The sequence below is a fragment of the Gopherus flavomarginatus genome, chromosome 4, assembly GCF_025201925.1.
Source record: "Gopherus flavomarginatus isolate rGopFla2 chromosome 4, rGopFla2.mat.asm, whole genome shotgun sequence".
In the NCBI taxonomy this organism is placed as follows: domain Eukaryota; kingdom Metazoa; phylum Chordata; order Testudines; family Testudinidae; genus Gopherus; species Gopherus flavomarginatus.
In genome coordinates, this window is record NC_066620.1 from 94,955,382 (window position 1) to 94,970,000 (window position 14,619).

The following is a 14,619-nucleotide window of genomic DNA, read 5'->3' on the forward strand; positions in this document are numbered from 1 at the left end:
ACATCTAATTTTGAAGATGTGCCTTTCTATCTCTCAGCCACTGTGCTCCCTTTCTCCCCAAAATTTGGACAAGTTCAGGCCCAGAGCAGAACTTTGCCCCTCTATTCTGAGTCTAATTCAAATGGAAGACTTAACATCCAGAGGAAATTAGTTGAGTAGATAGGTTTTAATTTCAGGCTCAGCTCCTCAGCATCCGTTGATGTGTGTGTCAGAAACCACTTGTACACACACACACACACACACACAATAATGCACTGCTTAAGGCTGGGATGTCCACATTTTACAACATTGAGGGCTGCACTGACAACTTGTGGGCTACACACTTCATTTGCTAACACAGTTTCCATACAGTACGTAACAAAATGCACATTTTCACATTATATGCTTGAACTATATTCTTCCTCAATTTAATATAATGGCTACAAAGGGCCTGGTAGATGAATTCATAACCAGTAGCAATCTGAACTCCTCTGCTCTCACCTCCAGTGACAAGTGCAGAGACCAGTCACTGCGAGCAGTCGAGGTAGGAGCTTAGGAGAGAAGAAACCACCTACTTCAAGACAGTGCCATGACTCTCACCTGCACTGGGTTATAAATAAAGGAATGAAGAGGGGAAAGCTGATGTCAATACTTCCCCCACCAAGTCCTTTGGAGCTGCCAGATAGTAGCAGATGAAAGTATACCCTGGTGAGGAGCCAGATGCCTGGAAGGTGCTAAATGCTCTCACCACCCATTGAACAAACAGACATTCAGACCAACATCCAATGTATTTTTTTTTAACTGTGGTGCAATTATTTGGGACCATTTTAGTTTACTTTGCCTATTTTACTTAGCCAAGAAAAGGTTATTAAATTATCTATCTCGCTAAAGAGAGGGAAGGAAATCCCCAATATGCCTAAGGATTTCACAGCTGAAATAACCTTTAAACAAAGGAGGAGGATGGGTCTGAAATGAGCACTGAGAAGGTCAAGGTCATGACTAATACCTGGAAAATGAAATGGTTATTACAGTGTTTCCCCTCATAGTACGTCTGTCAGAGGACAGATATTTTTTATTTTGGACTGACACTCAGATTGAGTTAGGGGATAGCAAGTACTTCACAATCTTTCTGTGTAGTTCAAGGACTGAAGACAATGGGAGTTATAGGTATTCAGCAGCACCTCGCTTTTCTGTATAGAGGTGCAAGTGATTTGGGACCTGAGCCAAAGGCTACTGAAGTTGACAGGGTCTTTCCATGGCTTCAATAAGCTTTGGATTGGGCCCCCTGTCTCTGTGATACAACTAAGGACAGTCTTCTGTTCCGGTGCGGAGCGGGATGCTAGAAAGCTCATGCCTTAGTCCTTCAGCACCGTGTATACTTTTCCCTGTCTTCCCAGATTCAATCCTGCGTTGCCTCACATGATAATAATTCATCAGAGAACCTGGAAGCATTGCACCTTTGGCCTGAGGATCTGAAAGCACTGTACAGTCAGTTACAACTAATCTTCACAAAAGACAGGTGAGTAAGTAAATATTTGATTTAAAACTATTATTAATTAATTGACCAATACTAGGTGTTTTTCTATGCCCGTCTACAATGAATTGAAGGTCTCAGCCCAGTTCTGGCTGAACAAGTGTCCATTTGAAAAAACCACTAGCAAAATGGACATCCTACTTGGTAGTATTAATAGAAGACCAGTTTATCCTCTCAGTTCTGCAGGTGGTGCCTCCAGGGGAGGGCGGAAGTACATTGCTAGGGCAACCTGGGGCAGCTCAGACTGTTGCTACCCAGTCTCTACTTGCTTTAGGGGTGTATTGATTCTCTCATTCGCCAAAGCATTTTTCACCAGCGCTTCACTGAAATCAAACTTCAAACTGATTCAGCTCTGGAGTCAGAGGTGGGAGGAGAACAGCCCCTTTTCTTTGTTTTATCAGAACAAGATGTGCTAAGAGACCTCCTCAGGGCAGATTTTCTACTCTACCTTGTTCAGAGGTGAGCACACCAGTGGAACTCCATAATGACAAAGAAAAACGGTGGATCAGACTTCACTCTCAAGTTGCTGTGTTACAAGAACCTGAGTAGTGGGGTTTGTTTGGTTTTGATTTTGTTTTTGCCTGAATTTTCATACATGCCTTCAAGGTCCAGCTTGAATCTCTTGTAGATCTGCTGGCTGAACCACCCAGAATGATACCAAGCTTTCTAATGTGAAAAGGCCTCCTTTCCTTTTTCTTTTTTTAAACTTTTTCCTTTCTTATTACCACTGCTGACTCCAGACTGGCAAAATAAAGAAGAGATTTATAAACTCATCCCAACTCTGTGCAAACATAGAAGAAAATAACAGTTATCAAACCTTGGAAGTCAATGTCCCAGCTTCTCATCCAGTGTAAATTGGTGCAGGTTTACTGAAATGAATGGGGCTGTGAAGATCTGCCCTACCTGAAGCACAATCATTTTTATATGGAGGAAACCTTACTGAGAATATGTAGTGAACCCATCTCTTGGCACTAAATCAGTCCCCTTGTCTGCTCCCGCCGTCCTCTCACTGCTCCTCAAACCTTACATGATAATATGAAAGAGTAGCACTGATTTCTTATATTAACCCAGATGTACTGATCATGTTAAGTGTAGGCTTGGGGGCTTTTCCGTAATGTCGAATTAATTCTTCTGGAGTAGTATAGAAAAAGGAACAGCTGTTTTGTCTCCACCAAAGCTTTGACTGTCATATTATTCACTGCTTTAAGATGCTGTAAAAGTTGTTAGGTAAACATTACTGAACCGGTTACAGATCCCTTTGAAAATATTTGTCTGGGTTTTTTGAGACAGCTGCCAAGTATCAGAGCATGATGATTTATTTGCAACAAGTGTAGTAGGATAATGTGTTCTGGTGATGATTTGTCCTTCTCAGACCTCACACTTGGGCAATGAATTGTTGCCAAGTCTCAAAATTACATAACTTTCTTCATAAGAAAGTGTTGCTGAGAGGCCACATTGGAATCAGTTCATTATGCTAAACGTGTGCCAGTAAAGGCTGCTATTCAGTATGGAACACACCAGCTTTGCTATTAGCAGTTGATGAATCCGTAGATTACTCTCTCTGCTGGCATCTGAATCTGTAGATTTGTCTATAATCCATTAACATGCCACTAGGTGTCATCATTGCCAAAAATGTTTGGCGAAAATTATCCACCCTTTCCAACCCTTTATCCGTAGTTAGTGGAAATAATCTAGGCTCAGCTTTTTTTCTTCTTTCTGATTTCTGGTCCACTCTATGGAGCTGCTGAATCACTGCACCCTCTTGCAGCTCTAGCCACATCCTTTTTTCAGCCTGCACCACTTATTTGCGGAACTGCCTTTTAGTGACTTCACTCCCACTCCTAAGAAAATGCAGTCTGGACCCCCGTATTATTTATGCTGACATCATCTGCCATAAATGGGGAATGAATTTAGGCCAAGGTCTGTATCTCCTCTACAGTTCCCTTTCCCAGCAAAATCTGACAAGCCATTTGATTTCAAACCTACTGCTGACCCAACTAGTTTCTTTTTCCCGGTTCATGAGGAGTAACAAAAGCTCAATTAAAACAAGTGGAAATAATATTTGATTTTATTTTGGGGATATTTCCCAAATACTTAATTTCACTGAGCTTTGTGTGTTCTCTTAAAAAGGAAACAATTACATTTGTGGAATTGTGAGGTTTTACAGATAAAGTCAAACTGATTTCAGTGCATTTGCTGCAATCTGCATCTTAAAATCATTCTGATCACTACTTTGTCTAGCTTTATTGCACCTCAGGATCAGGGAGCTAAAGGGCTCTAGCTGCATTATGTACTGAGAGTTAATGGGTTTGCCTTTTGTAAGGCAACTCTGTCTGATTTTAGGTGCCTGCAAGGAAAAGCATGACCCAAAGCTGTAGAGTCCACAACCCATCCTGGTACAATATGCAAAACTTCAAATTGCAGTGGCAAGGAGAAAGAGGACTTGCTGTTGTACCTCCATAAGATACCAAGAATGTTTTATAAATGAATCTTAGGTTTTGCTGGTTCACCTATCATTAGGGCCTGAAGAAGGTAAATAGACGTTATAGTGGATTCTGTACTCCCTCTCCTTCTTCTCCTCAAAATACCTCATTGTGAAAGGACCCACTTCCAGCCACCTACCCTAGATGTAATTTAATTAATCCAGCTACAAAGGAATAGGCATCAGGCACTTCAGGTGCTACTTATGTGCCAGCTCCTGAGTTCCCATCAAACCAAACAATTACTTTTACTTAGTGGTTACAGTAACTGAAGCTGCCTGTGGAACTATTTTGAAACAGTTTAACTATTTAACTAGACATAAAATAATAGAAATTGACACTATATTCAGGTGTTTCCCACGGAGAGATCCAGACCCTTTTGCACCACCATAGCAGTGTGAAGGGATCAGAACAAAGATGAAAAACCTGCCCTGCATATTTCATTAATTTAATAATTCCTCACAAATCAATCCCTCCAGTCCTCAGATCATTTTTATCTCTCTGGTTATAAGGTGCTCAGAAGTGAATGCAGCATTTCAGGTGTGATTGCATAAGAACTGGATAGAATGGAACTGTTACACCCCTGTTCTGTGGGGTGACATCTTTGCATAGCAGCCTGTGTTTGCATTTGACTTTGAGCTACTGTATCACATTGCAAACTTGTGCCTAATTTGCTGTCTAATAACCCCCTGCAAATTTTTTTCAGCATTGCTGCTTTTCAAGTCTCTCCCTCCCACGAACATCTGCTTTTCAGATTACTATGCTAAATCATCCTTTTGATTTAGTCTCCCTGGTCATGTTCTCAGTAAACTTAATCAGATATGAAATAACACATGTTTAAACAAAGTACAAAAAGAACAGTTCATCTATATAAAAATGGAGGGTTTAGAAAGAGCAGGCACATTAGAAAAGGGGTAGCTGTTTGAAAACGGTCAAATTAGATAGGACACTACTATGTTTAACTTGATTTCTCATCTAAATTTTATCGAAGTCCTAGCTTAGGATTAACTAGGTCTTCCCTTTCCAAGTGTGTTATATTTAACATATTTACATTGTGAATTGCCTGCTATGTCACTGCTTAGTAAATGAGTAAAGCTGATAATTAGGTATGTTGGAGCCAGAACCAAGCTACAGGGACTGGACTCTTGGGCCCTGATCCACAGCCCAGTGAAGTCAATGGAAGTCTTTCTACTGATCCCAGAACTCTTTGGATCAGACCTTTGAAAAGAGTCCTGTGAATGCTGCTACTTGGTATACCATATGGTCACCTGGGAAAGAAGGAGATTCTCTCTAGCTTATTACTATTCTTATGTCCTTGTCTTTAGGCATTGTACAAGAACCTCTTATTTTACAGAAGAATATTCAGAGGCTTAGGGGGTAGATTTTCTAAGGCATAAAGGACAATTAGGTACCCAACTTCCAGTCATGTCCAATGGGAGCTGGATGCCTAACCGCCTTCATGCCTTTGAAAATCTCCTTATTAGTCAGTAAGAGCACTCTTGTCCAATGACTTTTCCTTCCCACACCGATCTGAGCCATCCAACCTCCTTCTTATTATTATTTTTGGTAGAGGATTTGGCAGGCAACGGTGGTGAAAAATCAAAACCACGCTTCTTATTTGGCTGGTTTTCAGCAGCTTGTTCACGTGCATCTGGAGCATTTCTGTAAGGTTCCCATTCACCATTCCATTGGTCACCTTCTTTTTCCCTGTAGCCCTGCTTTTCACTTACATGCGTGCTGCTGAACACATAGGTGAATGTGGTACAGCCTGAAGATGTTTGCAACGGAACTTTGAACTTCAGCTCCCACTACTTGCTTTGACGACCCACAAGTTTCATTTTCTCTATGCATTAGCTAGTGAGCAGGGAGGTTTTTTATTCTTGCTGCTGATGCAAAATCATAGTGGTTGCATCAGATACAGTATAATCTTTTACCTACTGCTTCTGTAAATGGACTCTAAGTGAAGCTTTACATTGCTGTTTTGCTCACTCACTTTCAACAGTCATCAGGGTCAACAGCTGAAAAAACATGGACAAAAAAGTAATCTCACCCCCCCTATACACACACACACCCATCACACACACTCCTAATTTTCATTTTAAAAATAATGTCAGTTAAATGATACTGTTCATGAAAGATTCTGGACTGAAAGCTCTGGAGGCTGAATTTCTCTGTACGTCTCCCGGACAAGTATGACATAGGTAGCAGTTCAAGTTTCCCATGCCAGTGAGATTCAGCCCTCACCTGGAATAGCCACTCCTAGGAATCTGAACATATTTAATTTTCCTTGCGCATTCAATCCATTGCTGAGACAGCAAATAAATCTACTCAGTGAACGCTGTGATTAATGTTTTTTGAGGTGTGGATTCTTATCTGCCAGGGAGTAAGCAATGACACCGACACATTGCAGACAGTTTGCATTCAGCAGCTTATTCTGGTTTTCAGTTATTGCTAACCTGAACTAGCTTTGATTCTATGACCTGAAGGTGGATGCTCTGTGTCCAGTTACCAATCTCCAGGGACGCTCATTTGCTTTTATTTAACATTTATTCAGGGCATACAGTGTTCTAGGCATTTTACGGAATGCGTATAAGGAAAATTACCTGCCCTGAAGATGTCATAACCTAAGAAGAGACAAAGTAGAACAACTGATGACAAGACGGGCTGAGGGGAGGAGGATGACACTATAAACTCTTTGGGTCACGGACTGTCTCTTTGTACAGCACCTAGCACAAGGGGATCCTGATCCAGGACTGGGACACCATGGTAATATAATGTGAGAACCTGCAGGGATGGAACTGTGGGGGCTTAGGGCTATTGATACGTCTGCATTGCCATAGAAGGCTTAGGCTGGGCTCCCATTGGAAGACCCTGTGAGACTGGGTTTGGCAGAAAGTACCAACAACCAGGACTGGAGTGGCAGCTTCAGAAAGTCCCCTGACTGGCTGATACCAGTACATAAACCAGGAAGCCATGAAAGGGAGCTGTCTGAGCAACAACATAGACTGCCTGCATATCTCTGCTCCAGTTCCTGCTTGTGAGAGATCCTAGACTCCAGCTTCTGATCCTGCCTGCCTCCTAGCTCTCAGTTTGCCCTCTGACCTGTTGTGGACTCTGACCTTGCAGTACCTGAGTTAGTTTTCTTTCTGACGCCTGACTCTCGCTTTTGTTCTCTGGCATACCTGGAACTCTGACCTCCCAGTATCTGAGTTGGCCTGCCTACTGACACTTGACTCTTGGTTTGCCCTCTGGGTCTATCCTGGATCTGACCTCCTGGTACCTGACCTGCCTTGACTCCTTCTCCAACCACTAGGTATGACTTCCCAGGTCCTGGTCATCACATACAAATAAATAATAATGGGAAGATTGCAGGACCATGGGCATGGCAGTCAAATCATGTGGTGGTTTTGATACAGTATACAATACTTCATGAAGATTACGTACCTAATTTATGTAAATGTATTTTAGCTATGGTGTTTCCGAGCACTACAGTTATCACCGTTATTTATATACACATGCACCTCTAGTGCTGAGTCTATGGATTAGAGTCACATTGTACTGCACCGACTACATGTCTATAATCAAGATCTAGCACAGTTTATTGGTTGTCCTTTTGCAGCCCAATAAAGAATAACTGTATTTGCCAACACATACCACAAAAGGAGTAATGGAGTGACTGCAGTTTTCCATTCTACAGGAAATAACTCTGGCATTTCTGATACCCAGTGTGTGGTAACTCTTGGCAAAATCTGAATTTTTAATGACAACCAACGTAATTCTATTTTCTTATCTAGGCTCAGGACACACAGAAGTGGTTAGATACTAATTATTTATTACTAGTAAGTCTAAATGCTTACTCAAATAAATTATATAATGTCCATATAACTGGGCAGATCATGAGCTGGTATAAATCAGCAGCAGTCACATGAGCAACATTAATTTATATCAGCCAAGGACCTGCCCTTAAATGACCACTCTAATGCCTCAGTTGCAATGACATTACTCTTTGTTTATTTTAGTCCAGCATTACAGCGGCAAGAAAGCAGTATCCCCATTTGAGTTCATCTGCTCCAGAGAGTCAATACTAAAGATCTTTCAGATTAGCTCACCCTGGTATTGCTGCTTGAGAATACTCAATATCCTGATTATGTTGGAAATTTCAGAGAAACTTTAATGGGACAAGAATAAAGTTTTCATCAAAAACATCTATACTCCATATGTATTGCTCTAGCAATTGATTTTTATTTTACAATCCCTCTCTGACAATGAAAACACTGATTGGAAAATTTTGATTTCCCTTACCTCACTGACGATCGTTGAGTGGGGTTGTTTGTATACCCAGCCATCCTGGCATGAAGTAAGTGGCACATTGCCCAAACTGCGATTAGTAAAGTGGGACAGTGGGTTGGCACAGCTCACAGAGGTGTTATTCCACTCTATGTCAAACCTCTCACACTGGCCACTGGAAAACCTGTTCACCAGGTTCAGAGCTGGCACAGTATAGTTTTGTTCCTCTTCAAGGGTCCAGCCACATCTCTCACTTAATTCAGCTGCACCAGGGATCCTGCACCAATAGTGCTCTGGTGCCTGCCCAAGAAATACCACTCCAACAAATAGAAAAGAAAAAGTTATGCCTGTCTGGCAAAGGAGGAAAAAGACCCTCTTTTGGAACCTTCCAAATTCCCCAGCTTCTTTTAAAACCTCATCAAAAGACGGCATTGTGTGCAGTAGGTTTTCAATTCGGAGGGATCCAAGAGATGGCAGAGTCAACAGCTTTCAAACTTTGTAACTAGTGCTAGTGCTTTCTGTAGCCGTATCTGTGTGGACTATCTCTCTCCCTCTCCCTCTCCTCACACACACACACATAATCCCAGTAGCATAAGCAGCTTTGGAACAGAGCAAAGTTCCACAGACCCACCCAGAGCGTTACAGTATGTCAAGAGGCATGAGGCTTACACACAGCAGTTTAAGAGAGCAGTATAAAGTGGGTAAACATACGGTAAGAGAGAAGGGGGCGTGTGTTTCCTATCTATCCAGAATGTTAAACAGATTATGTAATAAAAACAATTAACTCTTTAGGGACAGGCATGCAGTAAACACCAGTTCTGCAGGCAATGGTGTACTGCAGTTGTCTTTGCAAAGGGGTGCCAGAAAAATGCAGAGTGTTAAATAAAAACATAACTGAGAGGAGGCTGCTGCAAAAGTAGCAATGAGCGATGCTGTCAGCATTCTGAGTGGCAGTGACAGAAATGTTCATAAAAAACTATGAAGTCTCCCCTTCGGCACACAGGAGTTATTTCTGCAGCAATGTTCTAGTGCTCATCCAAAGCGCTATTGAGCCATCTGTGCAGCTTTTATTGGAACTGCTTTTTCCTTTCTACGTTATAATTAAAGAAAGGTTGTCAGGTAGCCTATGCCCAAAATGTCGAAGCTTCTTTTCAAAATAGGTCTATCTGTGCTTTGACCTGTTTATGTAGGTTTTTATACGGCCTCATTCATCTTAGTATCTGAGCATCCCCTGCTCTCTCCTTTCCCAGAGGAGCTATACATTTAGTTAGTTGATAAGGGGCCAGGGATTTGTGGGGGCCAGAGATCAAGGTGGGTTCTCGGTGGGTGGCACTTCCAGAGGGCAATCTAAGCCACAGAAGGGATGGGTTTTGCATTTAGAATTCTGAAAGTGGTGAGATTTGTGGCCACTCTTATCGCTTTACAGGAATAAGTCGAGGTCTAGTTCCCAGGGCAGCTCTGTCTTTGGCAGTTACCTGTCTCTTACTGGTCATAGTTGTCACTGATGGAATGTTATGGTTGTGGAGATAGAAGCAATCTTTTAGGTAGCTAGGTCCAATCCCATGGAGGGCTTTGAATATCAGTGCACACAACTTGAAATGGTGATCTGGGAGGGAGCACAGATCTGAGGTGATATGCTCATGATGACTTGTGAGTTGCAAAATAATGAAACCGGGAGGGCATGAATGCAGGCTCACTGTGGGCAGGTATGTGTCTGACATGGTGTGGTGTAGTCTTCAGGCCAGTTGCAGACAAAAGTGGGTGGGGTTTTTTTGCCACCAGAGTTATCTGTGAAGCCAATAAAACTAAAGAGTCCAAAAGAAAGAGAGCTTATCCCTGAAAATCTCAATGATCAGGGAGGAGAACTTTTCTCAGGACAATCAGTGGCTGAGAGGGCCATGCTTAGCTGAATTCAGCCCAAATTCCAAGCATCTTATAGTTTCACTCCTTTGTGATAAAATCTGCATTTAAAATATGACCACTCAAATATGAAATGAAAAAATACTTTGTTTAGCAAAGCCCCACCAACTGTTAGATTAAAAAAAAACAACAACCCTGAGGAATCTAAAAGACAAACATTTCTTCTAACCATCATCCCTTTTATCAGCTAGACTCTGTATCTGGAAGTTGTTACCGAACAGTGCTTGTGTTGGGTTGGCAAGCTCAGCTCCCATCCATGTGAACACAGTTCCCAACACATAATTTTGAGATATCATCACCTGAGTCCCCCAGTTGTCCTGGTCAAGCCAAAAGTCGGATGGTAAAAACCAAGAAACATAGGCAGACTCTGTAAAGGCACTAAACTAGAGCTGGGCAGGTAACAGCTTTTTCAGTTGCCAGCAGTTTTGAAAAATAAATCAGTTTGGGTCAAACAGAAACATTTTAGCAAATCAGAGCGCCAAAAAAATTACTTAGGGTTGAATGAAACATTTCTTTTCACTAAATCATTTTTGTTCTTAACCATCTTTTAAAAATAAAATTAAAAGGAAATTTGGAAACAGAATATCAAAACATTTCATTTGGAAAATATCAAAACAAAACATTTCCATTTTGGGATTTTTGTAGGTGACATTGACATTAATTTGTAATATGCTTTGATGTCTCTGAATCTAAAACTTCTCTGGGAAAAAGTTTCAGCTGAAAAATTTCACCCAGCCCTACACTAGACCCACCAATAAAGGGAGTTTGCCTCACTCCTGTACAGAGGGATGACCAGCAGTGTATTTTCTAAGATGAGGCTTTGTGCTGTGAAATTTAGTAGCCATTTTGTCTCAGCTCATAATAACCAAGAATAATGGGAACAATGGGAATAGCAGCACCAATGGGTCAAATTACTATATGAGACAAATAGGCTTAATTTATATTACAATAATACTGCAGATAAAGGAGACACCTGGAAATTAGCCATATTGGGGCAGATCTTCAGCTGGTGAAAATCACTGGAATTAGGAACATAAGACCAAAAGAATTGCCATACTGGATCAGACCAACAGTCCATCGACCTGTCTCTGACAATGGGCAGCACCAGACACTTCAGAGGAGGGTGTAAGCACCTCACGGTAGTTAGATGTGGGGTTATTTCCTGAAGACATTATATTTCCTTCTGATCTTTGTTAGAGATTGGCTTATGGCCTGAAGCATGAGGTTTAATATCCCTTCTGTAGTGTACAGGAATAGGGTAACATCCCTTTAAATAGTTTGTGAGCCCAGTAGTGGCCCTCACCGTCCCCAATATTCCACCAGAACTCTGCCAGAGCAGCAGCGTGTGTGTGTAGCCAGGTGGTACAGGTTATATATGATTAGTAAACATGGCTATTTGGACCTCACCTTGCCCACATGGTTCCTTTATATTGCATATGTTGCATAGAGAGCACAACGCACATCACCTTCTAAAACCTTTGTTCCCATCAACTATAACAGCTGACTATTCTTGTTAACCTTATTCCTTTTTGATTCTTGCTACATTTTTGACTTTGACGACTTCAAGTTGCAATGAGTTTGGGGCTCTAGTCTAATCATGTATTATCTGAAAAAATATTTCCTTTGATCAGTTTTAATTTGCCATTTTTTAATTGGTCAGTGGAGATAGCTGAGGATCCAGCCCATTAACTCAAAAAACCTTCTTGAATTGGAGCTATGTGGTGAGAGCAAAGGGAGAAAATGCAGTCTAGTGGTTGGGGTACAGGCCTGGGAGTCAAAACTCATGGGTCTGTCCTATTAATCACTCATTATGGTCTTGTTTATACTAGAGAAATTTACCATGCAAAGTGACATTTGTTTCCCCTCGAACAATTGTGAAACACCTCTCTTCTGCAAATGAAAGTGCTCCAAATTGGAACATCAGTTCTTCCAGCCTTCAACATTTTAGTGCCCTAGTGCAATCTCCCAGAATGCACTTCCATGAACTGTTGGATAAGAACCTGGAGGACACTGTGGCTGAAAAGGTTTAGTGGTAGCGTGGACACAGGGCAAACCTGCAGGTGTTCTTAACATGTTTCAGTGAGGATGCACTAAACCATTTGTTCTTTACCTGGTTAAATATAGCCAGTTCAATACTCTAGTGTAGATGAGGCCCAAGAGATCACAATTCCTTAATCTCGCTCTAGACTTCCATTTAGCCATATAAAAATGACATATTAATACTTGCTTACACCACTGATTGAGTGTTGATAAAGGAATTTAAAATAATCAAATTACAGATGCAGTCAGTGTGCATTAGTATTATTCTAGAACAAGTGATTCTTAGATTAACCTCAGGTTTTCCTGGAACTCCAACGTTAGTTTGGATAGCAAAGCTTCAAATTGACATTTGATTTCTGGGAGATTGTTTTGGAAGAATTTATTGTCTAGTAATGCTGGTGTTGAGGAGTGCATTTGCTGCTGGAACAGTCATCACTGTATAAAGTACAAAGCGGATCTAACTGGTCCAGAGAAAGAGGGAAATGCTCGCTGTGCCAAGTAAAGGAAGGGGACAGGGATGCAGCCAGAGGGGAAAATAAGACCATATAGTAATGGAGATGCATGTAGTCAAAGAGCCCCTCTCCAAAGACACAGCCAATGGGTAAATATGAGGTCTGGGTCCCTCTGCCAGTGGTTTAAAGACAGGACTGGGAATCAGGATCACTGGATTTTATTCCTAGCTCTGCCACTGATTGACTAATTCAAACGGCTCAATCCAGGTGTGCCATGATTTCCTTTCCCATCAAATAAAGCCGAGAGATGTTCAGCTGCAAAGTTCATACCTAGATGCAAAGTTTGGGAGGTGTACGGATCCACGGTTTTGGTTGGACCATTTTCTAAAACCAGGGATAATAATCCTTCCCCTCAGCTGGTGCTCAGAACTTCTAAAAAAGGGGTGAAGAAACAAAGCTCTGAAATATCATTTACAGCTCTGAAGAGCTCCGATTTAAAACCAGAAGCATATATGTTATTTTTGTTTAGGTGAAAGTGGGGGAAGAAAAGCACTGGCTAGAATGAATCAAAGGCTACAGCTACATTTTTAGCTAGGGGCTCGAGTCCCAGCTTTTATGGATATACTCACACTAGTGCACTAAAAACAATAGCACGGCAGTGGTGGCACAGGCAGGGTCAGCAGCTAACTGCCCCATGTATGTGCCCACGGGCTCCAGGCAGGTTGTACTGGGGGCAGCTACTCCATGCTGCTGCCATAGCTACACACTACTATTTTTAGTGTGCTAGCTCACATGCATATGTCTACATGAACTGGACATTGTCCCCCTGCCCCCAGTGTAGACATAGCCATAGCAATGGCAGGCACTGGGCAAGCTCCCTGGCACAACTCTGCTTTTCCAGTTCAACACTGAACCTGCCCATTCTAATTCAGGCCTGGAATGCTCCTGTGTTTTTATAATTATAATGGAGATATATCTATCTTCTAGAACTGGAAGGGACCTTGAAAGATCATTGAGCCCAGCCCCCTGCCTTCACTAGCAGGACCAAGTACTGATTTTTGCCCCAGATCCCTAAGTGGCCCCCTCAAGGATTGAGCTCACAATCCTGGGTTTAGCAGGCCAATGCTCAAACCACTGAGGTATCCCTCTCCCCTAGTGTTGTGCTTGTGAGACCTCAAAACTCATTTTAAGTTGAGATTTGTTAGAGGTTTTGAACTGTATTCAGAACTGTAAGACTAATTCATGCCATATCTGGTGTCCCTGGAAAACTTATTTGCCTAATATGTATGAACAGAACGCTTCCCAGAACCAGAAAATCATGGCCATTTATAGTTACCATATGTTTTCCAGCTCTCTGAAATTGTCTTATGGCCAGTGCCAGTCCTGAGTCAAACCAGTATTTCAGGAAATTAATCGCATGCACACAGCACAAACTGATGCTCTTTGAGGTCCGGAAGGACATAGAGGAGGTGAGAGATGAGAGAGAGATGGACAGATAAAAAATGGGCTGAGGTGTAAACAAAGTGAGAGAATAACTGAATACGTGGGTAAGGGAAACTAAAGGTTGAGGGGAAGCAGTAGTATGGCAGCAGTAGGAGGGGAGGAACAGTGACAGCAGCAGTGGTGGAAGGGGGTATATTCAGAATTACAGATTAATTCATTACAAACATGAGTATTGCCGGGTTTGGAACTCTCTTTAGGAACCCAAATGTCACAGTCAGTTAAGAGGCAGGATGAAAACTATATTGTTCCAGCAAACTGTCTGTGGGAGCAATTCATGCAAAGATCAAATACATTGTGCCATCTCATGCCACCATGCAGCTGATTACACAAATGATCAGTTTAGATTTACAACCATTCTTCTTGTATCCTGGACTTTTTTGCAGCCCCATTGTTACATCCCAGCAAGATTATAATGGTCTGTACA

General features: G+C 41.8%; 1 protein-coding gene across 1 annotated transcript in view; it reads right to left on the minus strand.

Annotated features, from left to right (window-relative positions):
• The window catches only part of SLC22A3 (solute carrier family 22 member 3), a 41,898-nt gene extending 32,955 nt beyond the window's left edge, over window positions 1–8,943 (minus strand). The window contains exon 1 of the mRNA XM_050949108.1: window positions 8,296–8,943. Coding sequence (XP_050805065.1) covers window positions 8,296–8,712 — 417 coding nt within the window. The 5' untranslated portion in view covers window positions 8,713–8,943. The remainder of the gene's footprint in view (window positions 1–8,295) is intronic.
• Window positions 8,944–14,619: the final 5,676 nt, after the last annotated feature.